Here is a 26,997-nt window from a genome sequence, read left to right on the forward strand (position 1 = left end):
GACATTCATTTACAGTACTACTCCTGGCCATGGAAACCAAAAAATCGTCAATCAATGGATCATGCATTGCATGTCCTTTTAATGGCTTCCTCTGCCATTTCCCATCAAAAACCTCTCAGCTAGGCTCCGTGTTCAGTCTGAAGCCAAGCCTGATGGCTCTTAGAGAGGTATAGTATGGTATTAGCGTCCTTGGTGTCTGTAGTGGCACATTAGTTTGATAGCTTTTTAGTTGCACCTTATTTTGTAAAAATAAACATAGGGACACCTTGGTGGGTGTTAATACTCTGGTTTATTACATTTTGTGTCATACGTTACACTTTGACAGTCTTTGAAGTACAGGAAAAGCCGTTGGCTGAAATGTAGCCATTGCTGCTCTGGCTTTGGTGTCAGTAAAGCAAAGTGACTCCGCCCCCTGGGGTCTCCTGGGGCCCCTGGGGGCCAGTTAGGAGGAATGGAGAGCGGCGTGTTTCCTGAGGCGGGTGAATTGGGGGTCACCCAGGATCAGGGCACTAATGGTGTGGCGGACTCCAGGGCCCGCCCTGGCACGGCGTGGTTAGTGGAAGAACGATGGCCGCCGTGATGCGCCTCGTCGACCGGTGGGGGGGGCTCCGGGGATCTGGACCCCGGTCCACAATAGTGCCTCCTGCTGTGGGGGCACGGTAGCGCCCCCTCTGGCTCCCTGCGTCCGTCTCTGCGTCACCTTCGGCTCCGTTTCGGGGATAATGAAGCCCGTTTCGGCACAGCCACAAAATACAGATTTTCATTTTAGACGTTAGCCCGATACGAAGGGAGGGGAAATTACAGCCCCGCTACGTGGTGTGTTTGCTCCGCTAAAACAATATTATTCTGTTTCTACTTTGGGTCGAGCAACGCTAAGCTTGAGCTGAATTTGGTGCCTCTGTGCTTTGGGTTCACCGGGACACGGCGATGCGTATTCAAACCAAAGGGGTCTGGAGTTCAGTTGGCGATTGTCGGACACTTTTATCCTAAAGGCAGGAGCATTTCTAATGACAACACCGTTTCCGTCTCCCACTTGCACTTTCATTATTCTGGTATTATACTGTGAGTGTTCCTGTTGACTTTGACCCACATACATCCCTTTAAACCATTTGAACTCGTTTACACATCTTGCAAGAATAAGGCCGAGCCTGGGGTCTCCTCTGCTGCCCATCTACGTTCATTTCACGGGACGAATTAAAGGTCAGTCCCGAAGAGAAATGTTAGCTCAAGCATCTGTTCAAACATCCATCTGGGTGTAGCTCGTGGCTACATAGCTCCCCACACTGTGGACCGAGTAAAGGCCAACGCATGACGTTATGTAGAGGAACGGAAGGACGCTTGTGGAGTACACCCTTCATCATCCTCCTCATCATCACCGCGTCCATCGTGCGGTGTTGTTTTTCACCAGACTGGAATCGGGCCTGTGACAAGTCTGTATTGATGTTGGTTGTGAAATGCTCTTCAAGGAATATGTTTATTGAATCCATGTCAATGTTCGACGTCGGCAATGAACCCGTACGTTTTAAAGGGGCCCAAGCCGCCCCAGAAAATACGATGGATCGTGTACACATTGTCGACGTGCAATAATCACCATTCAGAAGGCGGGCGAATGCTGCCCTTGTTCCTCACCTTGTGTGCGTGCGGTTGTGAAAACGTGCGCTAGTGATGGGGGAAGGAGGAGAAGGTGGAGGGGGGGAGGGGATGGGAGGCCCCCCGAGGCTGAGGCTGGCGTTGACAACTGACGTAAACAAGTTTACCCCCCCCCCCCCCCCGAACCCGGCGACCTCTCCTGAGAACCCGGTCCTCAGACGAAAGCAGTAAATCAATTTCAAACACGTCTTGACATTTCACCAGGTTTACTGTTTTAAATTGAACACGCTCCTTAACATTTAAAGCTAATTCCACAGTAGCAGTTAATCTCTCTCGTGCCGTGTCCCAGACTGTATCCCCGGTCCACTGCTCCCGTGCACCTGTTTCTGCAACAATAATCCGACCTGATATTCTACACCCTCTCCCTTATGATCCCACCTGCTGGTTCTGGGTCTAAATGTTTAACTTTAATGTCAAAACTAACCCTGTGTGCAATAGTTACCCGTCTCCTTCCATCCCGTTATACAGCTGAGACAGACGCTTGCATGTGCCGGAGCTCCACCTGCGGTGGAGCTCCGGGTTATTAATAACGGTGTCTTGATTTAGAGGGTGTCAGTGCAGCTTCGACAGAGCGCGATGTCGACCTAGATCAGGAGTGCACTACGAACGACCTCCCGCGACCCCACTCTCTTCCCTGTCTGGCTCAGACGCAAACATTTCACGATTCATTACTCTGCGATGAGTTCATCCACGGACATCTCGGTTGTTTGGCCTGGCGTGATTTTCTTCTGTGTGCGCCTATTCAGGCAGAACAGGGGTTCGGGTGTTTGACTAGTCCCAGCAACTAGGTTACGACGTCTGCAGTAGACATCATGAGCTTAAAGGTGACATATTATAACACCAGGTTTGAGTGTGATTAGCTGTTTTGAAAATCTGCCTCTTCTGACATCACAAGTGGGCATCTCCTCCTAGATCCATGCTGGATAGATCAGTCTACCAGCTTAGCCATTGGACTGTAGCAAACGTTGCTCATTTCATTGTCATACATACTGTAATGGCTTATAATGGCTAATCTGCTTGTAACGGCTAATCACACTCACACCTGGTGTTATAAGATGTCACCTTTAACTTGAGTGAGACGCCCAGCCCCTTCCTGACGTTGTGACGGTCCGCTCTCCAGAATCCCCCGACGGCGAAGCAGCCATGGACCTGGGGCTGACGGAGCTGATGGACTCAGAAGTCCTCTACGACTGTGTCATCTGTGGCCAGAGCGGCCCGTCCACAGAAGACCGGCCCACCGGCCTGGTGGTGCTGCTGCAGGCCTCCTCAGGTACCCTCCTCCTCCTCCTCCTCCTCCTCCTCCTCCTCCTCCTCCTCCCCCCACTCCATTTTGAGACTCTGTCAAAATCTCACTGAAAAATACTGGGCTGTTGTTGTTGTTGTTGTTGTTGTTGTTTCACTTGGTTGGTAACACAAGCACGCACAAACAGTATAACAGCAGGCGTATATATATCCTGGGGCTCTTGTTGAAGCTGGCTGGGACCGTACGGGAGATCTCATTTTAAACGCATGTTAGCTGTTGTTTTCATCTGGTCGTTTATCATCCATGTTGCTCGCCTGCACACAGCCTGGGGTTAAGAGGTAATTTCTATGCTATCGTCTTGGACGCAAAGGGGCATCATTCTCCGTCATGAAAATAAATAGTCTTGTTTTATAAGTAATTAGTCACATGTAATGTGGCTTTCACAGATCTCTCCGTCCTCAAGGTCAAACGGACACACGGACGTTGCTTTCCCAGGGAAACCTAGCTAGCTGGGAGAACGTAACCGTTTAGAAGAGTTGTAATATCATTGAGGGCCCATAACATTACGACACAATAACACAAGCCACCTGTCCCGCCCCCTTCTTGGCTGCTGTTGACAAGACATGTCCATCATGCCCATCCACAAACAAGACATGGCCATCCTGTCCGGCCCTACACCGTGACAGAGATTGCATAACATCCGTCAGCTGTGATCTGAGAGTGATCAATCTTCATTTATGAACTGCTTGTTAACGGCGTCTGAGGCGTCGAGCACACAGCGCTGACAACATGACATATGGTGCGACGCTGCCGTCCCCGTCCCTGGCTGTCGTACGCGCGTCAAGCTCATTATGGGGTATCTCAAAGATGTCTAATGTTGGCGTCGGTGGAGAATCGCTGTGAAACTCGGCTTATACTAGATAATACGTTACTATTTGTTTTTTTACTAAGTAATCTTAATGTCCCATGCGGCTGTGTTCATTTGGAATCCGAGAGCACTGTTGAAGTCATGATGTGATTTTGTTATTAAAAATGTATGTCAATCAGTATCCTTCAGAGTTTGTGGATATATGTTTTGCTGTGAATTAGGGGTTAGTGTTCTGGTTGATGGTACCTCTGTGCTGGGGTGTGTTCCAGTGTTGTGGTTGTTGATGATTCCAGTGTTGATGTAGTGGTGGTTGAAGATTCCAGTGTTGTGTTCCAATGTTGTGGTGGTTGTTGATTCCAGTGTTGTGTTACAATTACAATTAGGGCATTTACCAGACGCTTTTATCCAAAGCGACTTACATCGGTTAATACACACATTGACACACCGACAGCAGAGTCAACCATGCAGGGCGACAGCCAGCTGGTCAGGAGCAGTTAGGGTTGAGTGTCTTGCTCAGGGACACATCAACACTCAGCTAGGAGGAGCTGGGGATCGAACTAGCAACCTTTCGGTTACAAGACAACTGCTACCTCCTGAGCTAAGCCGACCCTCATTGTGTTCCAGTGTTGTTCTGGTGGCGGATGATTCCAGGGTTGTTGTTGTGTTGGTTGATGATTCCAGTGTTAGGTTTCAGTGTTGTTGTTGATTCCAGTGTTGTTGTTGTTGTTGTTGTTGTTGTTGTTGATTCCACTGTTGTGTTCCAGTGTTGGGCCATCGCTGTAAAACGGGCGAGGCCAAGAAGCTGCCGACGAGCGACGAGGAACACATCTACGCGGCGGACACATGCGGTGTTGCGCACGACCTTCGCCTGGCGCTGATGCAGCGCTTCTTCAGAGAGGTGACCTCCCCTTTAACCACCGTGTCGGGGGGGGGGTTGGGAATGGGTTTAATTGTCTGTAGACTTTCAATTAGCTTTTCTTCTTCTGTTTGCTTGTACAGTTTTTTTGTGTGAAGTGACTTTACACCCATCCCCTAAAAAAAAAAAAACATCTAGAGGCGAACCACTATAGCTCTCACTTTTAAAGTCACCCATGAGATAAGTTACTGGGGGAAAAATACAAAAAGAGAGGCCTGAAATCTGTGGTAGGATCTGGTCTTGGCAGGCCCTGCGTTAAAGTAATGCTCCTGTCAAGGTGAGTATTTCAGGTGTGTTCCTCTCCAGCAGGAGAGACCTCAACCGATGTCCGTGTCACCTGCCAGGTGGGGGGCACTTGGCCCCTCTGAAGGACTAATCCCCCGTTTCATTCCACCGCCTGTGTTTGACATTGGACATCTAGAACGATTTCTGCTCAATCGTGGTCTCTATGTTGCCCAGAGCACAACAGTAACTTATTTGTTGAACGGACTTTCAGAGCTCTGTGTGGTGTTGTCAGCCGTGCTTTTCAAATGTTATCTACTGCTTAGAGACAGTTCCCATGACAAAGTCGTAGGAAATGACAAAGTCCCTTCTAATCGTACAGTGCATGTCTAGTCATAGCATTGTGGAGGAGTTCATGTTCTCCTAGTGTGTGTATACATTTATTCTCCCTAACGTGACTCTAGTGTCCTTCCAGGAGGCTTTGGTTCGCAGGCCGAATATCTGACCGGTGTGTGCGTCCTCTTGTGTGTTCCCCCAGAGCTCGTGTCTGCAGTCGGTCTCCATCGGCTGGGACGGGGGCGTCTACGTCCAGACCTGCGGCCACACGCTGCACATCGACTGCCACAAGTCCTACATGGAGTCTCTCCGGGTGAGCGCTGAGCTCCTCTCTCTCTCCGCGTCACCCGCGCGGGACGCTCACTTGTTGTTCAGTGTTTTACCTCCGATGTTGAGATAAGATAAGAACTTTATTTCATCCCATGCACGAGAAATTCACTTGTTACAGCAGCCCATGGGATATAAAAGATGCAATAATAAAATAAAAGTTATAGCATGTCCAGCATACGCACATTAAAAAGTCACAGAGTGATTACAAATTAGTTGCCGAAGGGGCTTTTAGTTCCAAGGATAAAGTCATGTCCAGCTTCTCTGTGTTCCGGCTCGGAAGCATCCATGTGAAATAAGAAAATAAATACTCTTCCTCGAGGTGGAATTAAAAGCCCCAAGGTGGCTTACTGAAAGCAAGTGCTATTAAACCATAACACAAAGCAACCAAGGATGGCACAAGCCCTGTTTTTATTGGGTCCCAGCGGTACCAGACTAGTGTAGCCCTTATTAGATTCCCATCCCAGTATGCAGATTACCCGGTTGGTTTGAAGTGAATCCCGCTCCCTTTCAGTCCCTCTAGTCCCCCCCCCCCCCCCCGTTCCCTTGTGTTGCACATAGACCTTGAACCGTGGTTTTTCTTTGTTTAGTCGTGTCTGTTTCTCTAGAACGACTCCCCTCCTGTATCCTTGGTTTTATACAGATTGGGAACGGTGTCTTCTCTTTGTTCCGTTGTGTGTGTGTGTGTGTGTGTGTGTGTGTGTGTGTGTGTGTGTGTGTGTGTGTGTGTGTGTGTGTGTGTGTGTGTGTGTGTGTGTGTGTGTTTCTCCAGAACGACCAGGTCCTGCAGGGCTTCTCTGTGGACAAGGGGGAGTTCACCTGCCCGCTGTGCCGGCAGTTTGCCAACAGTGTGATCCCCTGCCGCCCGGGGCCTGGCCTGGAGGCCGGGGCCTGGCACGGCCCCAGCAACAAGAAGCCCTCGGTCCTGGTGAAGGAGGTGGAGGACCTGCAGGGGCAGATGGCCCCCTTCCCGGTGAGGACGCCGCCTCCGTCCGTCACTGGGTTCAGCTGGGTCCCTGTTGTTTTAGCTAGTCCATCCTGGAGTGGACAAGGGGCTTTGTGGTTCAATATATAGGCCTAGATATAGGCCTAGATATTTTTTTGGTTTAATTTTTTTTCTTCATCCCAGATGACCACTAATTTAGAATTGTAATTATAAAAATAATAAGTTGTTTCAATGCAGGTGTTCAGGTAGGAACCCCCCCCAGAGTATAAGTGTTGAGTATAAATGAGTGTACTCAAATATACTGTTGCACCCCATTTTTGACGAACAAATACAAATGTATAAGAGCATTATCAGTTGAAGGCTTCAACAGCATTTTATATAACCCTAACCCTAAGTCCCCCGTGTTTATACATGTCCCAACTTAACTCCGCTGTGTCCCTGTGCATGTCTATGACTTCAAACCGCCTTTTAAAGAGCATTCATTCTGTGTTCGCTCAGACGGAGTCGAACCTGAGCAAAGAGATGGAGCTGGTCATCAAGGACATCAAGAACACCACCCAGAAGAAGTACATGGACTACGGCAAGAACCCGGGCTCCCCCGACAACGACTTCCTCTTCATGTACTCCGTGGCCAGGTGAGTCAGGTGGTCAGCTCCACAGCGACCCACAACGACCCGCTCAAACACGTCAGACGCACCAGTGCTGAAACAGGCCACTCCCCGCATGATGACATCTAGGTCAGTCTGATTGGGTTAACTTGATGAATGTTTATGCATATTCAATAAATGAATTAAGTAACGGCGAGCTGCATGGTTTAGTTGTGCCCACCTCTAACATGCAATACCATTCTGCAGACACTTTTACCCACAACGCCCTGCAGGGAATTCAGATGCAGGTCATTGGGGGGCGTGTCCTTCTGAGTGAGGGCGTGTCCCTCTGAGAAGGTGTATCCCTCGTAAAGAGGGCGTGTCCATCTAAAAGAGGGCGTGTCCCTCTGAGAAGGTGTATCCCTCGTAAAGAGGGCGTGTCCCTCTGAGAAGGTGTATCCCTCTGAAAGAGGGAGTGTCCTTCTAAAAGAGGGCTGTCCATCTGAGAGAAGGCGTGTCTTGTAACCCGGGACCCCGAACTGCTCAGACTAGGTAGCTCCTAGACAGACAGACAGACAGACAGACACACAGACACACAGACAGACACACAGACACACAGACACACAGACAGACACACAGACAGACACACAGACACACAGACACCGATCATCGTCTGATTCTATTCTTCTGGATCGTCTCCCAACGTCACTTGCCACCTGAATGAGGAAACACAGAACCTCAGGGGACCTTTCTCTCCAGTGTTTTAAGTTTTTGCCACTTTTTTGGGTTATTTTATTTTATCACCGTCGCGCTCAGTCCGCTGTGGCCGGGAGGGGGAACGTATTGAAATTCAATACTGCAGATGTTGCACAGTCTTTGTACCTACACTGGATATATAGATTACTTGGCATTTTCTGAAAGTTGTGCAGGGGAGTGTGAAGGGTTTCTGATTGCCTTTATTCATACCTCTGATTATACGGCCGTACCGCGGGGCTCGAGGTGTTGCTGGAAAACTGCTCTTTCTAAAAGGCTTTAGCAGCTCAGTCAATTCAGGCTGCAGTAAAGTTGTATTGACTCTCGCACCTGCTTCCCCCCCCCCCCCCCCCCCCCAGAGTCCTTTATTAGGCCTCACTATGGATTTTTCACACACTTGCTGGAGCTTCATGGAACGCTTACTCTGGCTGGCTGGTCTGACTTCGCTGGCTGGTAGTCGAACACCAGAGCAGCCACGAGCGTTATCCGTCCTGCCCCGATAGACGTCTTTGTTTCTCATGTCCTTGGCTGCCCTTAACCCCTGCCCCCTCTGCAACAGAGTGGCCCCGCCCGTCCCCTATCCCCCCCCCCCCCCCTTGACCTTTTTACCCCCAGAGCCCACCCCGCGCCCCCCTCCTCCCAGCATTCCCAGGCCTCCGGAGAGTGTCTGGCCGCTCGTTGGCTCTCTGAAGTTCGATGAACGGAGCAAATTGCCCGAGGAGTGAAAAATTCCTCGGTCACAGCGGCACTCTTATCAGCCGCAGCCACACGGAGCGTCACAGTGCCGGCGGTATCTAATGTGAAATTGCTTTTTCCTCCTCCCTCGGAAACCTGAGGATTTGGACCCTCCTTCCCTCCTCCCCCTTTCCTCCCTCTCTCCTCCCCCGGCCGGCAGCAGGGTGAAAACAAGCGCGCCTTTTGTCTAATTTTAGCTGCACCTATCTGTGTACCCATCACTGTGTGTGTTCAGAGATTTGTGGCCAGGGAACAGGCTGGGGCGGGGTACGGGGTGAGCTCCGGCTACGCAGGGAGGAGAAGTGTTTCTGGTTGAAGCAGATTTTGTAACGACACACCAGCTTGGGTCAGAAGCCTTGAAAAGCTAGAAGGCTGCTAGACGGAGGCCAGCTGCACAACGCGCACATTTAGTGGTGCACAATTCATCATGCATTTGTGTGTCCGTGTGTGTTTCTGTACGCGTGTGTGTTTCTATGTGAGGCACTTTGAGACTTCCTCGTGTATGAAAAGTGCTATAGAAATATCGTTGCCGTGTGTGTGTGTGTGTGTGTGTGTGTGTGTATCTGACCACTAACCTGCTGCTGTGTCCCCCTGTCCTCCTGTCCCCCTGTCCCCCTGTCCCCCTGTCCTCCTGTCCTCCTGTCCCCCTGTCCCCCTGTCCTCAGGACCAACCTGGAGCTGGAGCTGGTCCACCGCGGCGGCCACCTGTGTTCTGGAGGAGCTAGTGGTGCCGCCAAGCGCTCCTGTCTCAGTGAGTCCTGACCCGCACAACCACACATCACATGACACCATGTTACACTAACTACACATGTAACATCACATTACAACCATGTTACACTAACTACACATGTAACATCACATTACAACCATGTTACACTAACTACACATGTAGCATCACATTACAACCATGTTACACTAACTACACATGTAACATCACATGACACCCATGTTACACTAACTACACATGTAACATCACATTACAACCATGTTACACTAACTACACATGTAACATCACATTACAACCATGTTACACTAACTACACATGTAACATCACATGACACACCATGTTACACTAACTACACATGTAACATCACATGACAACCATGTTACACTAACTACACATGTAACATCACATGACACACCATGTTACACTAACTACACATGTAACATCCCATTACAACCATGTTACACTAACTACACATGTAACATCACATTACAACCATGTTACACTAACTACACATGTAACATCACATGACACCCATGTTAAACTAACTACACATGTAACATCACATTACAACCATGTTACACTAACTACACATGTAACATCACATGACACCCATGTTACACTAACTACACATGTAACATCACATGACACCCATGTTACACTAACTACACATGTAACATCACATTACAACCATGTTACACTAACTACACATGTAACATCACATGACACCCATGTTACACTAACTACACATGTAACATCACATGACACCCATGTTACACTAACTACACATGTAACATCACATTACACCCATGTTACACTAACTACACATGTAACATCACATTACAACCATGTTACACTAACTACACATGTAACATCACATGACACCCATGTTACACTAACTACACATGTAACATCACATGACACCCATGTTACACTTACTACACATGTAACATCACATTACACCCATGTTACACTAACTACACATGTAACATCACATGACACCCATGTTACACTAACTACACATGTAACATCCATTACAACCATGTTACACTAACTACACATGTAACATCACATGACACCCATGTTACACTAACTACACATGTAACATCACATTACAACCATGTTGTACTAACTACACGTGTAACCATCACATTACAACATCTGTTATCCTAAATACACATACAACCCCCACAGGGAACTATCTTTCATGCTAACTACACATATAACCAGTGGGTTAGGTTAGGACAGTGGGTTGTGTGTGTATTAATATATGTGTGGGTGTGTGTATATGTGTGTGTATTTATAGTGGTATATGTATGTGGGTATACAGAAAACAAACGAGTAAATCCAATTGGTTATGAAATCCCAACTTAAACGTCCTTGACAACGAGCAGTGGTTTTTAGCGCAGATGATTGATGTTGTGAGGGAAAAGCAATAGGGGTCTTGCTGTGCCTCTGGCAGTGGCTGGCGTGCCTTAAAGCCATCACAGCAGAAACCAGCTTTCTCTTTGTGTTCGCTTCCCAAGGAGACACACAAAGACAGATTAAAGACAACCCAGCCTTAAGTAGCAAAATAGGCTTGGCTATTAATGATTTACTTACAGCGAAAAACCCTGTGGCTATTCCTATTCAGAAATCATTTTGCACCATCTTTCAGTTTTTGGGACGCCACAAGATTTCCTTCAGTGGTTCCTAGGTTCAAAGCTCTGCTTTTTTATCATACAGCCAGAAAAACAATTCATATTTTATTAGATAATGACGACAAGGGGAACTTTGTGTTTTTTCTGGAGTAAGAGTTAAATAAACCGTCTAGACAGGGCAGCAAAACAAAAACAAACGGTTGGCCCGTTTTGCTAAATGGAGTTTATGTATGTGATGAATACAATGTAGTGGTGGTTCACTGAATGCCAAGGCTACGGCCTGAATCACAGTGCTCCGCCCCAGTGGACCAACATGGCAACCGAGCCCAGCCCGCTCTACTCTCGGAGGAGAAATATGCAGCACGGCAATTTAAGTTAAATTCCTGTAAGTGCGAATGTGCCCCCATACTCTTTAATTTGTCTGTTTAGTGATGAAATATTCAAAGTGATGGCTTCAACACTGAAAAGTATTTTCATCCACTGGAGGAATTAAAAAGGGGGCCATTTAGCATTGGAGCGTGGCAATTTACCCAGCCGCGCTAATGACACCACAGCGCCGATGGCCACATCTACCCGGTCGCACTTCATTAGCCCTCGCTCTCGCCGGCCAATGGGAGGGCCAGAACCGGGGACCAACACGTGTTTAGGAAAGGAGCGGCCGCCATGCTACCAGGCTCCCTGGGGGTCCTTAAGACCCCTCAGTGAGGTGACTCCTCATGGGACCAGGATCGTTCGTCTATACCAGAGAACCAGGACTCTATTCTCCTGTGGAGCCAAGTTCATTTTTATTATTATTATTGGAGATTTATTTTGCCGCTCTGGGACTTCCTCCTTCCTCGCGTTCCTTCGGATCGTCTGTCTTATTTCCTCGGAGGTGACAATGCTTAAGCACCTGATGGTGTGGAGTAATTCATATTATCAATCATGTGGACGTTGGCCACCTGTCTGTCACTGTCGGAACATGTGTCCGTGGATTCAGACATACGAGTCGTCTACGACCCTCAAATCTCCCTCGGCATGATTTCTTCTTTTTTCCCTCTTCTTCCGAGGCGATATAAGGAATGGTCGTAGCTTGAGGCGAGAGGAAAAGGATACGTGAAAGCTATCATGGATCTAGCACCTGAGGTGGAAGCATCCGACTTTGGTTCGGTGACCTGATGGAAGACTATTGGTCGACTGCTGTGTCACTCTGTGTCACTCTTTGCCAGTCTCCCCACGGAGGAAATGAAATCCCTGTTGCGTTGACGCAATCGTGACATCAGTTTAGTCTTTTGACCTCTACCTCGTGCTGTAGCCGACTTCACCTGTGGAGGGCAGTGTTGCTCAAGAGATCGCTGCTCGCTCTGTCAATATCCGAGATCTGCCTAATACCAAGTGTTTTGCTGCATTATCACGTCATAACTCCCTGGGAAAAACAGCATCAGAGGAATGGTGATTATGGGTAGTTGGTTAGTGTTGCCTAGATTAAGCAGATGTTTGTTTTTTGCTGGACGAATCTGGTTTGATAAAATTGTGTTATTTTCAAAGCTGGTTCTGTGTATTTTTTTAAGGGATTGTCATGTACAATTGTGGTTGGAATTGGATCAGAAACCCAACTAGGTTCTTTTTAATCCTTAAAGGGGCCATTTTTACGGGTGGTGCAATTCTAACTAGCATCTAACTAGATACTATTGATTTTCCTTCAACCGCAGTTTTCTTAGAAAGGCATATTTCACAATTTCTAAGTATTTATGAATCCGTACCAAGAACTGTCATCGACAAATGTCTGGTTTATTTATTTATTTTGTGTGTGTGTGTGTGTGTGTGTGTGTGTGTCGGTCTATTTCTATGTGCATGTGTCTATGGATGTCTGTATGTGTGTGTGTGTGTGTGTGTTTGTGCGCATGTCTGTGTGAGTGTCTGTGTGCATGTCCGTGTCCGTCTGTATTTCTATGTGCATGCGTCTGGATATTTGTGTGTGTGTGTGTGTGTGTGTGTGTGTGTGTGTGTGTGTCTTTTTATGTCTATTGATGTGTGTGTTTGTCTGTGTGCGTTCGCCCTCAACGTTCACAATGAGCAGGTGTGACCGCGGCTGAGGGCTGCCGGGGTTCTCATGGGCCTTGTCGTGGCCTGGTTTCAAACCTCAAGCCTCTGATTTGTAAGAGGGGTTCAAAGGAGTGGTCCTAACAGGTTCTCCCCTTGGCTTGTTGTTGTTGTTGTTGTTGTTGTTCTAACGATGCTAACTTCGCGGTGTGTCTTCCTGTGTTGTAGACCAGCTGTTCCAGGTGTTGGCCGCACACATGCGTCTGTACAGCATCGACTCTGCCTACAACCCCTGGACCCGACTCACTCAGGTCACCAAGGGCCAGCTAGAAGAGTGAGTACCGTACAAGTTGTGCTCTGGCTGAATTTGAATTTTGTGTGTGTGTGCGTGTGCGTGTGCGTGTGCGTGTGCGTGTGCGTGTGTGTGTGGCCTAGAACCACCAAAGGAGCAGTCCACGCACATGCGCGTACACATACATGCACACCCACCGCCTGCTTACACAGAAGCACGTAATGACAGTGCCACTTTGCCCCCCCACTCTAAGAGCCCCCCCCCCCCCCCCAATGTCCCCAGAAAGCTTTTTTCCCGCCACACAAAGGCAGAGCTAAAAACACTGAGAAGGGGCTACGAGCGGTTGCCATAGATACCAATAATTGTCGCGCCTGGCAAATCACGGGGTGCTCCGCCGAGAGTGAAACGACCCTGTCAAAATCACTGCTGCCCCCCTCCCCCGAACCGCCCACCTCCTCCACCACCACCACCCCCACCCACAACCCTTCCTCCACCTCGATCACCACCAACCCCACCTCATCCCCTCCTCCACCCCTCTCCGCCACCCACCCGAATCGACCAACACCCCCAGGGTAGCCCAGCCCCCTCCCAGACCTTTAGCCTGACACACCGTCTCAGAACAACCACAGCCACGTCTCAGAACCTCTGTGTGTGTGTGTGTGTACTCGTGTGTGTAATTGTGTGTGTGTGTGTGTGTGCATTTCCACAAATCAATAGGCAGCATTGCGTTTCCCTCAGCCCTGAGCCGTTCCGGGCGTAGCTAACCACTGATGCTCTGCCTTACTTGGGACAACAGCCGATCAGCGTTGAGAGTGTGTGCCTCCCAGCTAATGGCGGTGAGGGCCGGGGCCGGTCTGCTATTAAGGGGCCCGGTCCAGCACACACCGCGCCCTATTCTCAGCGGGGCCGTTTGCCGTTTAAAAATACCTCGTTAAGGACTCGTGGAACCGTGGCAGGCAGCCGCGGGCGCCAGCCGAGACTGTTTAAGTAGGACAGCCATTTAACCTCACACACGTGCGCACGCACGTAAACCCATCCACGCACGCTGCCTTGTTCTATATCTCTGAACAAAGCAGGTCGGTATATCAGTACTCTTTTTTTGTGTGTAATGCACCGAAGGTGTCGAGACTCGAGACTAGGTTCCAGTTGCGCGCTTATGTGTGTGTGTGTGTGTGTGCGCTTTTGTGTGTGTGTGTGTGTGTTTTTCATGTTGGCAGTATGTTTTGAATCAGAAGGGCCATTTAGCGTTTTGTTACGGTTCTACTTTATGTCCTCCGTGAGCACAGTGGAGTTGGGAGGCAGAGTGGCTGGAAATGGAAGCATTATTCCTTAAGTGCACTCGTTCTCGTTCCCCATCCCCGGAGGGCTCTGAGCGCACGGCCGGGACTCAAGGTTGTCAATAGAAACGCTTTTATTTATTTTCTTTGCATCTGTCTTTACACAAGTACAACAATAACGGCGGTGCGTGACTACATCAAGGAAAATACGTGTGTGTGTGTGTGGGGGGGGGGCTGAGGAAATTGACCTCTTCCCCCCCCTGTCCCCCCTGTCCCTTTCCCCTGGCTGCAGAAAGGCATCTCTTTGTTTTAAGCGATTCAAGTGAGGAGGAGGGGTCACACTCCACTCCGTCTAGTGAACAAGTCAATATCGAGTTCGTGTGTAAAGAGCCCGCGGTTCTGCAACGCTTCCCCTGTTACATGAACATCAGACTTGGGCCCGGGCTGGGATGCCTTCACCCTGTTCATTCATTCATTCATTCATTCATTCATGTTGATGAAGCTTCTCTGCTCGGGTTCTCGGCTGTACACTCAGAAGTTTTCTGTGATACGTACACTGTGGGAGGTTATTTGTGCTGCATTCTTGGAGGTTCTATGGGAAGCATTCTGGGAGGTTCTCTTTGGGCGGTTCTCTGTGGTACACTGGGGTTCTCTGTGATGCATTCTGGGAGGTTCTCTGTGATGCATTCTGGGAGGTTCTCTGTGGTACACTGGGGAAGGTTCTCTGTGGTCCACCCAGGGAGGTTCTCTGTGGGAGATTCTCTGTGGTCCACTCAGGGAGGTTCTCTGTGGGAGGTTCTCTGTGGTTCACCCAGGGAGCTGGGGGGGGAGGTTGGAGGTTCTGTAGCTGGTCCATACCCTCCCTGTATTAAAGACCCTGTCCCTGTCCCCCCAGAGGTCCAGAGGACGACCGGCGGGAGGTGGCCATGCTGTTCAGAGACGTGCCGTCGCTGCTCATCATCTTCGTGCTGACCATGCCGCAGCCCCTGAGAAAAGGTGCGTTCCCGGTTCTCTCTCCTCGAGCATTGGGGAGGGGGGGAGGGCAGAGTCCTTAAAGAAGAGCCAGGGAGGACCATCTCTGCTGCCTCACACAGACACTCTCCATTATCAGCCCCTAATCACCACTGAATGTCTGGAGGAAACCACTCGCACTCTCTTCTCACGCCTCCCGCTCTGACTCTATTTGGTGGTGGGGTCCGGGAGGCTCAGCCGAGGTGGGGGTGGGGGGTGGGGTATCCTTGCTGAGCCATTCAGCTCCACCTAGACACTTAGGTGAAGTCCTCCAATGAAGGAGGGACAACAACACTCCAATCTACACCACCACCATAACCACCACCATCTCATCACCACCACGACCACCAACGCCTCCCCTTCTATACCACCATAACCACCTCCACAACAACCACCACCAGAAAGACCACCAACACCACCTCCACTACAACCATCCCCAACACCATAACCGCCACCAACAGCATAACCGCCAACCCCAGTACCACCTCCACCTTCACCTCCACCACCATAACCCCCTCACCCTTTCTTTGATTCAACATTCAGCACACCGCGGATGCTGAGTGTGACGTCGAAATCCATTTCTTTGTGCATTCTTTGTGCTCTTCGTTTTCGCAGAGATCGTGCGGACCGCCTTTCTCCGTAGTATACGTAACGGCCCTTTACTTCGCCTTTGACCCCTGACGGAGGAGAAATGGCAATCAGTGTGCGATTAGCTTCTAGATGGGCTGCGTATCTCTTTCAATTTCCAATTGATTTAGCCAAACCAAGCATCATTACCGCACTCAATGTGAGATGGGAAATTGATTTTTTTTTGGGGGGGGGGGTTCTTTTCTTTTATGCACAACAGGATCAGTAATGCGTCTGAGAGAGGGCCCTCATAGAGGAGAGGGTGCAGCGATGGAGGTCGAGATAGCTCAGCTGTTTTTGTTGTGGGTTTGATTCGATTTATTCTACATAGAAGGGGACAGACGCGACCTGCCTGTCCCTCGGCAGCTCGGGGGGGGGGGGGGGGGGGGGGGGCGGGGGCGCGCCCATTGTTTGTTGTGTTTGTTTGTAATCGCACTGACACCGGGGTACAATGGCTCCGATTGGTCGGTCATCAGGAGTCAGGCTCCTATGGAAAAACCGGGCAATGGCACCTTCCATTTTGTCTTCCAGTCTGAAACCTCCAGCTCCCCCAGGTAATTATCCGTTGAGTTGAAGTGGTAGACAGGGGAGGGGAAGGTGGGGGGGGAAGAAGAAAAGAAAGGCATGCTGGGAAAGTCACTCACCAGAATGACTCAGCTCTCCTCCTAGTTTCCAACCTCTACCAATACACACCCATCGTGTCCACTATAGCCTTTCAAAGATTCTAATTATTATTGCGCGATCCATCGTTTTCTCCTGCCCTGCTACTCCACCTCCCTCCCCGTTCTATCAAGTGCTGAGTGATTCGGCTCAAGAGTGTGTGTGTGTGTGTGTGTGTGTGTGTCTGTGTGTGTGTGACTACCAATGACCCCCCTGTCCCCCCCACAGAACACTTTACCTGTGTGGTGAAGATGCTGTACAACCTGCAGTTCGTCCAGGCCCTGGCCGCGCTCTCCGCCCAGTTCAGCCCCGAGGAGAGGCAGGCCTGGAGCACGTCTGGAACCCCCAAGAAGGTAAGGGACGATCAATGTTTATCGTCATTCAGTACGGTGATGTTTACATCAGCTTTGGCACTGTGCATTTCCCGTGACGATAAAGCCTATTGACTGGGGGGGAAGAGAGAGACAGAGATGTTTAGGGACCGCCTCCTCGGGCCAAAACTTTGTTCGCTCTTTACATTTACATTTAGGGCATTTAGCAGACGCTTTTATCTAAAGCGACTTACACTACTGCAAGTCGCGTACATTTGTCAGAGGAAAGAGAAACAATATATCGCGGTCGGTACAGTAAGGATTTACATTGAACCAAGTGCCAAGCACTTACAACTGTTAGGTTAACCAATTCCCTGTATACAACGAGGATAGCTAGGATAACACGGCCTTACCACCATGGACACGCCCGATCTCGTCTGAGCTCGGAAGCTAAGCAGGGTCGGGGCTGGATAGTACTTGGATGGGACACCGCCTGGGAATACCAGGTGCTGTAAGTGGTGTCGGGTGGTGGCCAATAGGTGGCACTCTTTCCTCTGGCCTTAGCATCAATCCCGATGCCCCAGTGCAGTGACGGGCACACTGTGCTGTGGAAGGCGCCGTCCTTCGGAGGAGACCTAAAACCGAGGTCCTGACTCACTGAGGTCATAAAAGATCCCAGGGCACTTATCGCAAAGAGTAGGGGTTTCCCCGGTGTCCTGGCCCAACCAGGCTCATTCAATCTGGCCCCCTGTATAATCGGCTGACTCATTAATTCCCTCACTCTCCACCACAAGCTGGTGTGTGGTGAGCGTTCTGGCGCAGATTGGCTGCCGTGCATCCCCCAGGTGGGTGCTACACACTGGTGGTGGTGAGTGAGGTCCCCCCTTCACTGTGAAGTGTCTTTGAGTGTCTAGAAAAGCGCTATATGAATTCAATCCATTATTATTATTATTATTATTATTATTATTATTATAATGCTGCACAATGCTGAATACTACTTTCAAGCGCCAGGACGAACAACATGCGATTAGTGCATACATTAAGTGCCAGGACGAACAACATTTAATAAGCGTGTAGGAGGGGGGTAGGCGGGGGGGGGTGGTAAGGGGGGAGGCTATGCAGAGTCTAAGTGAAATTTCTTTAAGAAATGGTGATTACTTAGCATTAAAGACCACAGCGCTCTGGCGAGCCACGCTACCTCAAACAGCCGCTGGAACGCCAGGTGGTATCGGCAGAGGCATCTCCCGAGAGGCACCGCGACCACCGGCGACTGACGGTTCAGGGGCTCGCATAAGGTGGTCTCTACTTAAAACAAACGCATCCAGCGGCGTCACGCTCTCCTCTGCTCCAGGAGCGCTGGACTGCCACCGTTAATCACGGCGTATGACTCCCGATGGAGACGAACGACGCCCATTCCAGGTTCATTTACATGGTCTTCGCCGCGGACTGTATCGATCTTCATTACGTCAAAAAGTGTGATTGGTGGAAGGGCGCCGCCTAATTAGCTATTTGTCTGGGGTCTATTAAATGTGTATTAGCGGGCGGCTCGGGGGAACGTCAATAGACCCACGGCCACACCCCGCTGCAGCCCCGGTCGTCCTGGGAGAGAGGGTTGTTGAAAACCGCTCTGCTGCATCATCACCATGAACCACGCTGAACCCGTTCACGAGCCAACGTCTCCACGCGTCCCCAGGGCCTTCTAATATTTACCCGGACCATCCTTTTTTCGGGTAACGGAGCTTATCGATTTTACGGTTATCACCTCTGCTTCTTCGATGAAAAGAGGAGGCGACGACTGAACAAAGGTCTGAATTCAGTGCAGAGTAATACAAAACATTAGACTTCTCTATCTTTCTCTCTCTCTCTCTCTCTCTCTCTCTCTCTCTCTCTCTCTCTCTCTCTCTCTCTCTCTCTCTCTCGATGAATCTCGGACGCAGGAAGGCAGGAGAGATAAGACGGGACGGTGTTTTATATTCTACCACCTTCAACATGATAAATGTTGCAGACTTTTCATCTTAGAAAACATTAGTCTTAAGTCTTCCAGTTTCTTAAGGTTTTCGCCGCACTCATTCTTGTAATGTGGTCAGCTTATCTGTGTCTCGGGTATTTTTCTGTTCCAAAATAATTGCTGTTCCCCTGTGTATTCTGTGTAGTCACCGTAACTCATTCAGTGCGCCGCGTCCAAATGGACCTAATTTGGAACCAGAACACAGCGGAGCTTGAATACGTTGAATACGTGTTGTTTGTCTGTGCCTGTCCAGAACGCGGCAAACGGAGAGAAGTGTTTCGAAGCCCTGCTCAGTCACGTCATCAGCGAGCTGTCCAGCGACGAGACGCTCTACCGGCTGAACGCGGAGGAGCCTACCATGGTGAGGAAGGAACCGCTCACAAACAGGGCTCTCCCCTGGCCCTCGTGTCACACACCCGCTGTGCTCTGTCCCCTTTGTCCAGGGCAGGTCAGGGTCCGGGTGTTCAAAGGTTCTGAGGTTTGAACCCAAATGTCCGCAGTCTAGCTGTGGACGTCCTTGAGCGAGATGCCTTCACCTCCTACATGCTCCCTAATAACATGCATATCCCATCAAAATGAAAATGAGGTCAGAGCCATGCAGGAAGCTCTGAAGACACTTGGTTAGTCTAGAGCCATGTAGGTAGCTCTGAAGACGCTTGTTGAGGTGGGCCATGTAGGTAGCTCTGAAGACGCTTGGTTAGTCTTGAGTCATGTAGGTAGCTCTGAAGACGCTTGGTTAGTCCAGAGCCATGTAGGTAGCTCTGAAGACACTTGTTGAGGTGGGCCATGTAGGTAGCTCTGAATACGCTTGGTTAGTCTAGAGCCATGCAGGAAGCTTAGAAGAAGCTTGTTGAAGAGAGCCGTGCAGGAAGCTCTGAAGACGCTTGTTGAGGAGAGCCATGCAGGAAGCTCTGAAGACGCTTGTTGAGGAGAGCCATGCAGGAAGCTCTGAAGACACTTGTTGAGGTGGGCCATGTAGGTAGCTCTGAAGACGCTTGGTTAGTCTAGAGCCGTGCAGGAAGCTCTGAAGACGCTTGTTGAGGAGAGCCGTGCAGGAAGCTCTGAAGACGCTTGTTGAGGAGAGCCATGCAGGAAGCTCTGAAGACGCTTGTTGAGGAGAGCCATGCAGGAAGCTCTGAAGACACTTGTTGAGGTGGGCCATGTAGGTAGCTCTGAGTACACCATGTGTCTTCAGAGCTTACCTACATGGTCCCTACACTGAACACACTTGGTGAAATAACCATTGTCCTTCGTCCCCCCCCACCCCATCTAGCTGAGCTCCAGCGTGTGGTCCCCGCAGTCCATCGAGTTCAGCCTACGTCAGTTCTGCCTGCCCTACCTCCGCATCTCCAGCCTACTGCAGCACCACCTCTACGGGGACGTCCTCACAGAGTGCCTGGTACGTCCGTCCACTCCGGTCTCGGTTGTATAGTACGGTAGGATAACGCCCCCCCCCCCCCCCCCCCCCAGGGTACCGTCTTCCTCTAGGCATCACTGACTAAGATGCCTAAATCTTCCGTCCCTTTGGTTTGAAGCATCTGCTGAACGACTAAGTAGTAGCTATATTGGTGTCTTAAAGGTCCCGTGACATGCCGTCAGGTGTGGGGGGATTAGCCCGCTACAAGCCGTTTTGGAGATCCGCCCCTTATGACATCACAGGTGGGCGTGTCCACCTAGATGTGTGACGGATAGATGAGCAACGTTGGCTACAGCCCACTGGGTAGGCTGGTAGACTGATCTATCCAGCACGCATCTAGGTGGACACGCCCACCTGTGATGTCATAAGGGGCGGATTTCCAAAACGGCTTGTCACGTCTAATCACACTCACACCTGGTGGCATGTCACGGGACCTTTAATATTTAAGATGATGGACATCAGAAATGAATTGAAATTACTATCGAATGAATGCCTTTCTTCCCCCAATGCAGGTGTTTGTCATTTAGGTTAGACAGATCATTGGACTATCACTCCAAAATATTTACTGACGGACTGAACCCCGTCCGTCTGTCCGCAGGAGGAGGAGGAGTTCTGGACGCTGGCCGTGGGTCTGGGGCTGCTGGCCCCGGGGCCCCAGACCCCCAGCTCCATCCCCAGTGCCTCGTGTCTGGAGTGGCCGGCGGTCAGTGCCTTCCAGCTGGTGACCCAGTGGTGTGAGGAGGTGAAGGGGCTCCCCGAGATGCAGGCCGAGAACTCCCTGGTGGGTGAAACGCCTGAGGTGCACCAAAACATTCTCAATCACATTCTTTTTTTATTGTAATTTATTTTGTATTGGTTTGTAGTGTCAAAACATTTCCACATCATTCATCATATCTTCTCTGTGTGCTCACCATTATGATATGAATAGTACAAATTTGAAAAAGTCTCTCAAAAGTACACACATACCGACACAATACAGTAAAGAAATAAAATTAAAGTAGAAAGAACAGTAAAACAGTTAGGGAGTAGTCTGTTTGTTTGTAAAATGACGAGTGATCTGTGAAAACAAAATCAGGCCTTAGGGGCGTTACAAAGTGAATCCACTTTTTAAAGTATGAGGTAAAATGTTCAATAAGTATTTGTCCTTTTTAATCCCGGTCATAGGTAAATTCCCAAAGTACATGGTCTTGATTTCTAAAGGCAGAACATCTTCAAAATCACATTCTTAATCACAACTGACAAAGTGAATCAAAACCTCAGATCTTAAAGCGGCTGTAGGTAGGACTTGGGAGCTATTGTTTGAGTGTGATTTGTTAGAGGTGAGGGAGCTATGCGTCAGCTTGTAGTCAGTGAAGTGCTTTGTAAGATTATCTGGTCCTGTTGACTGACCTCTGTAAGAGTTCATTTTGACTTAAAGACCACTCCCTGCTCATTTCCTGCTCATTTCCAACAATCAGGGCATCTTTGTCCTAATTGGATGTTTGGATCCATCTTGCATGTCAATCACATTTGCGTACATAGTGTTATCATCTCATTGGTGGAGAAACATAGAGGGAGGGAGCAGAGGAGGGAGGGTGTGTTTTTGTGTGTTTATTCTTCAAAATACTCTTCTCTCGCTCTCTCTTTAAACCGCTCAAATCTCTCCTAAATCAGCTTTAAAAGAGCCTGGTAAAATGAATCGATGTTGTGTGTAAAATGCCATTCCGTTGTACATTTTATTGACCCGTTTGGGGGCGGCAGTAACTCAGGAGGTAGGGCGGGTCGGCTGGTAACCTCAAGGTTGCTAGTTCGATTGTGTCGAGGTGACCCTGAGCAAGGCACCTAACCTTAAGTGCTGCAGATGAGCTCGCTGTCGCCCGGCACGCTTGACTCCGCCCTCGGTGTGTGAATGTGTGAACGTCAGGCAATGTAGTCAAGCACTATATATATATATCAGTCCCTCCAGAAAAACGCGATTATGCGATCGCATAATTCAAGGTATAATCAGCCAAAGTCTGCAAATTCATGCGGGGGCCGCATTTTTTCAAATATGCCGCATATCACCGCATAAATTGCCGATTTCAGCGCAAAATATGCGGGGCTTGCATGATTTCATAATCTCCGCATTTTCGTTGTAAAAAAAGTCACATATATCGTAGCAGAAAGTTGAAAAATGTTGCGTTCACTTCACACAACAGCAGCCATTTCCCCCTGTTGCCATGGAAACGTTATGAAGTGACGTAATTACGCGACGTGAATGTCTTCGAAAAGTTGCATTTTTCGCAAGTTCCCGCAATTTCATCGCATAAAATTGCATAAATATGCCGCATATTTCATCGCATTTTTTGAGAAAACGTGCCGCATAATCAAGGATTTTTGGCCGCAACAATCACAAAAAAACGCCACATTTTTCTGGACGGACTGATATATATGCAGCCCATTCACCATTCACCATTTTTGTTTCTTCTCTCCCAGGCCCTGGTGCCGTTCCGCTCCCCCCAGACCCTCCTGGTGCAGGACACCCAGTGGGCCGCGCCGCGGCTCCTCCAGCTCCCCGACAACTACAACATCATCTTCCAGTACTACCACCGCAAGGCGTGCTCCGCCTGCCAGAAGGTGCCCAAGGACCCGGCGCTGTGCCTGGTCTGCGGCACCTTCGTCTGCCTCAAGGGGCCGTGCTGCAAGCAGCAGGGCACCTGTGAATGTGTTCTGGTGAGGGCGCCGCCGCCGCCATACCGGCCTGTTGTCAGGGGAGCTAAAGGAAGTGAAGGGAATTTCGAAACTCCTGAAATTCCCTTCGCTTCCGGTGTGAACACGTCTAAAGACGTGTTCACACCGGAAGCGAAGGGAATTTCAGGAGTTTCGAAATTCCCTTCACTTCCTGGGAATTCCCTGTGTGAACACGTCTAAAGACGTGTTCACACCTATGAACACGTCGTAAGACGAACACGTCTAAAGACACGCTTCCGGTGAAGGGAATTTCAGGAGCCGCGTCCGGATGACTGATGTTAATTTTGCGCAAGAGTACAAACGTTGAAACTCGAGCAAATGAGGCGGACGGGTAGACACGTCTGAGTCGAGTCTTGGGATTTATTTTGGTATGCAAGTGCGCCGCTCAAAGAGTTCGATTCGCTCTTGGTGTGAACGCACCTTTAGTGGCTCCCTTTGGGCGTTCGGAGTAAACCCAGTTTCACTGACGGGAGTTCAAAGCTTTTTATCTCGTAATTAGGTTTAGAAAGGAAGAAAGCCCAACGTTGAACAAAGCTCTAGTCTGATTCGTTCTCTTAAGAGGTCAGTGTGTGAGGCTGCCCGGCGCTGTCTAACTTTGGCACTCAGATCGAAGTTGAAATAGTTCGAACTTTAAGTGCTGCGTCAGGGGGGAGAACGCGTCCCAACCGCTACGCCCAGGGTAGCATCAACGCTAGCTTTGCTCCGACGCTCGGTTGTGTTGAGCGATGTTCCACGTTACATCTCCGACGCTCTGCTGGCCTGAGTTGTAGGCTTAAGCCTGGTGACCTTGAACCTTGAGTATGTTTAAGTGTTCTTATATTCAGTCTGTTATTCCGATATATCACAAGAGTCTATAGTGTGAGCTGTATGGCGGAGTACATTGTGGTAGAACATCTTATAAGTAAGCTCTGTCGAAGCTGCAATGGCAGAACTAAACCAACATCGCCCCGTGTGTTTCTCCCCCCCCCAGCACTCCCAACATTGTGGCGCGGCGACCGGCATCTTCCTCCTGATCAACGCCTCCGTCATCATCATCATCCGGGGCCACCGCTTCTGCCTGTGGGGCTCGGTGTACCTGGACGCCCACGGAGAGGAGGACAGAGACCTACGGTAACACACACACACACGCACGCACACGCGCACACACACACACACACACACACACACACACACACACACACACACACACACACACACACACACACACACACACACACACACACACACACACACACACACACACACTGTGTGTAGATATTTTCTTTACCGATACTACACCATTTTGAGAGAACTAACGTAATCATACCATAACCCGAGCTAATCCAAACTTTATTTTGCCCCGTCTCACATGAGAAACCCTGTGGCAGTTTCAAACGCAACACAACGAAACCTCCATAACGACTTGCGATAATTGCATGATAAATATCCAAACAACGCCCAAAACACCATGACTACCACTAACATTCCTACGCTCCTATACTTCGCAAACGGAGGTCCTTGTGATCTGACGTCCCGACCCACACGCCCTTATAAGGCGCGTTTCCCCCGGGTCGCCGTGGTAACGCATGCCCAACGTTGTTCTCCTCCCCCCCCCCCCCCTCCAGCCGGGGCAAGCCCCTGTTCCTGTGTGCCGAGAGGTACCGGGTGCTGGAGCAGCAGTGGGTCTCACACACCTTCGACCACATCAACAAGCGCTGGGGTCCGCACTACAACGGACTCTAAGACCCCCCACTGACCACCACCACCACCACCACCACCACCTACGCTCTCTACCCTCCCCCCAACCCCCTCACACCACCGGGTCCACCAACCAATCACGGACCCCGCCCCCCCCCCCCGATGAAGGACAGTTCCGCCTCAGTTGAAATATTTGGGTATCTTTGTGACGTGATAAACACTAAACATGCAGAGTGGCAGCCTTGGTTTATGTGAAGCTACATGTACAATCATGCCTCAAGACTAACAAGTGTGTGCGCGCGCGTGTGTGTGTGTGTGTGTGTGTTTGCGTGCGCGTGTTTAAGTGATTTTCCGTGTGGTTTTAAAATGGGGGAGACATAGGGGGACGGCGAGTTTAAAGTGAGAGCACCACTTGGCCCAGAAGACTATCGGTTTAGGAAGAGGCTTTTAAAGCCTGTAGTACGTTATCTTCCCCCTCTCCCCCCCCCCCCCCCCCCCCACAAAAACATCAAAAAAATAAACTGATGAACCCCCCCCCCCCCTGTAAAGTAAGATTATTTAGTGATTATTGACTGACGCATATCACCCCGGTTCTATCTGATCTGATTTCTCCTGCGCCGCGCTGGCGAGGGGTTTGCAGTGTGCCGCTGTGCCGCAGTGTGCGCTTGTTGTGTTGGTCTGGAGGTAACAGACACGGGCAGGGTAACAGACCCTGTCCGACACCAGAGTTCATGCCGTCGAGTGAGGCTCCGCCGATGGGGGCCGTTTGAAATCCATCCTCAGGAATTAGTTTCTTTATTTTTTGGTTGTTGACGTTTTTCTTTGCTGGTTAAAATGACTACGTTTGAGATATTTAAATAAATGCTGCTGCTCATCATCTCATTTTACCTTTTTTTTTTTTTGGTGTATTGAATATTTTCTTAGCTGCGTTTTCGTATGAGTTTATATCGGACGGGGATGCTGACTCCAGTCCACTTTAATATTTACGAAGGCATCGCGGTCTTTATTTTATTTTTGTCTTACATCATTAATTTCCATCCTCTGTCCTGACAACCAGTGACAGTGACTTTGAACGTGTTGTCATGGCGATGACGGGTCAGGATGAACAATTACCCCCACCTCTCCCCCTAAACATAATCGTCCCATATCAAGGTACAGAAATATTTTGTTTTTTAGGCAGTAAAATTGTTATTGGTTATTTTTCGTTCACGGATAACTTCATATCTTGAAACCGAAGCCCGTTGTGGAACCCTGATAATTTATGGGTTAACGTTGGTTCTCATTTCAGTCAAAGGGATCAGAAGGTTAAGACGATGAGCTGTTAATTAGTTTAATTAGGCCCAGGCTGCAGCTACCATCAGCTTTCTGTCACCAGATGGAAAAAAACAAAGTCTAAATTATTTTTCCACTGATCATAGTCCCCCTTTTGCACTATTCAGGAGATTATTTCACCTCTTTTCAAGTTTAACATATATCCAACTATTCCTTTGTTTAAACTCCTTCAGATCACCAAACTTCTGCTTCTCCATCTCGCTCTGGTCACTGTCGTGACAAACCAAACCTTAATTAATAACGCTTCATATCCGAAACGCCATCTTTTTCTTTTCCATCAGGGATGTTACATATCCAGTTGTGTCGTAATATAAATGCCCCCATCTTAGAGTCCCCCACAGCCCCCTGAGGCCCCAGCGATGGGTCCCAAACTCTCTGACCGCCAGTCCACGTGGTCGACCGTCTAGGAACACGAGGAAGACGTTGATGACACTTCAACTGGTTCCTCCTCCCCCCTTTATTTCATGCATGCTGCTTATTTGTCCCCCTACACTCTTATTTTGAAGTAGCCCCCCCCCCCCCCCCCCCACTTTGTACGTGTACACGACCGCTATAGAGGAGTAAAATGGGTGTAAAATTCAAACTGAAGGCTTGTGTGTGTGTGTGTGTGTGTGTGTGTGTGTTCTCCTGCGTGAATGAAGAGAGAATACAGTACATTACTGTAGGTGCTGACTCAAACTATCTGAGTTTGTTCAAAAAGTGTGACT

General features: G+C 49.4%; 1 protein-coding gene across 2 annotated transcripts in view; it reads left to right on the top strand.

Annotated features, from left to right (window-relative positions):
- ubr3 (ubiquitin protein ligase E3 component n-recognin 3) overlaps positions 1–26,997 on the top strand; it is a 45,482-nt gene extending 18,485 nt beyond the window's left edge. For both annotated transcript variants that reach the window (XM_079732007.1, XM_079732008.1), the window contains exons 25-39: positions 2,771–2,920; positions 4,526–4,659; positions 5,438–5,548; positions 6,335–6,535; positions 7,007–7,143; positions 9,249–9,334; positions 13,198–13,303; positions 15,434–15,534; positions 17,065–17,189; positions 19,409–19,516; positions 20,429–20,554; positions 21,171–21,353; positions 23,027–23,263; positions 24,252–24,391; positions 24,886–26,997. In XM_079732007.1, the coding sequence (XP_079588133.1) occupies positions 2,771–2,920; positions 4,526–4,659; positions 5,438–5,548; positions 6,335–6,535; positions 7,007–7,143; positions 9,249–9,334; positions 13,198–13,303; positions 15,434–15,534; positions 17,065–17,189; positions 19,409–19,516; positions 20,429–20,554; positions 21,171–21,353; positions 23,027–23,263; positions 24,252–24,391; positions 24,886–25,003 (2,063 nt within the window). In that variant the 3' untranslated portion in view covers positions 25,004–26,997. The remainder of the gene's footprint in view (positions 1–2,770; positions 2,921–4,525; positions 4,660–5,437; positions 5,549–6,334; positions 6,536–7,006; positions 7,144–9,248; positions 9,335–13,197; positions 13,304–15,433; positions 15,535–17,064; positions 17,190–19,408; positions 19,517–20,428; positions 20,555–21,170; positions 21,354–23,026; positions 23,264–24,251; positions 24,392–24,885) is intronic.

The sequence above is a fragment of the Pollachius pollachius genome, assembly GCF_949987615.1.
Source record: "Pollachius pollachius genome assembly, chromosome: 3".
Taxonomy (NCBI): Eukaryota; Metazoa; Chordata; class Actinopteri; order Gadiformes; family Gadidae; genus Pollachius; species Pollachius pollachius.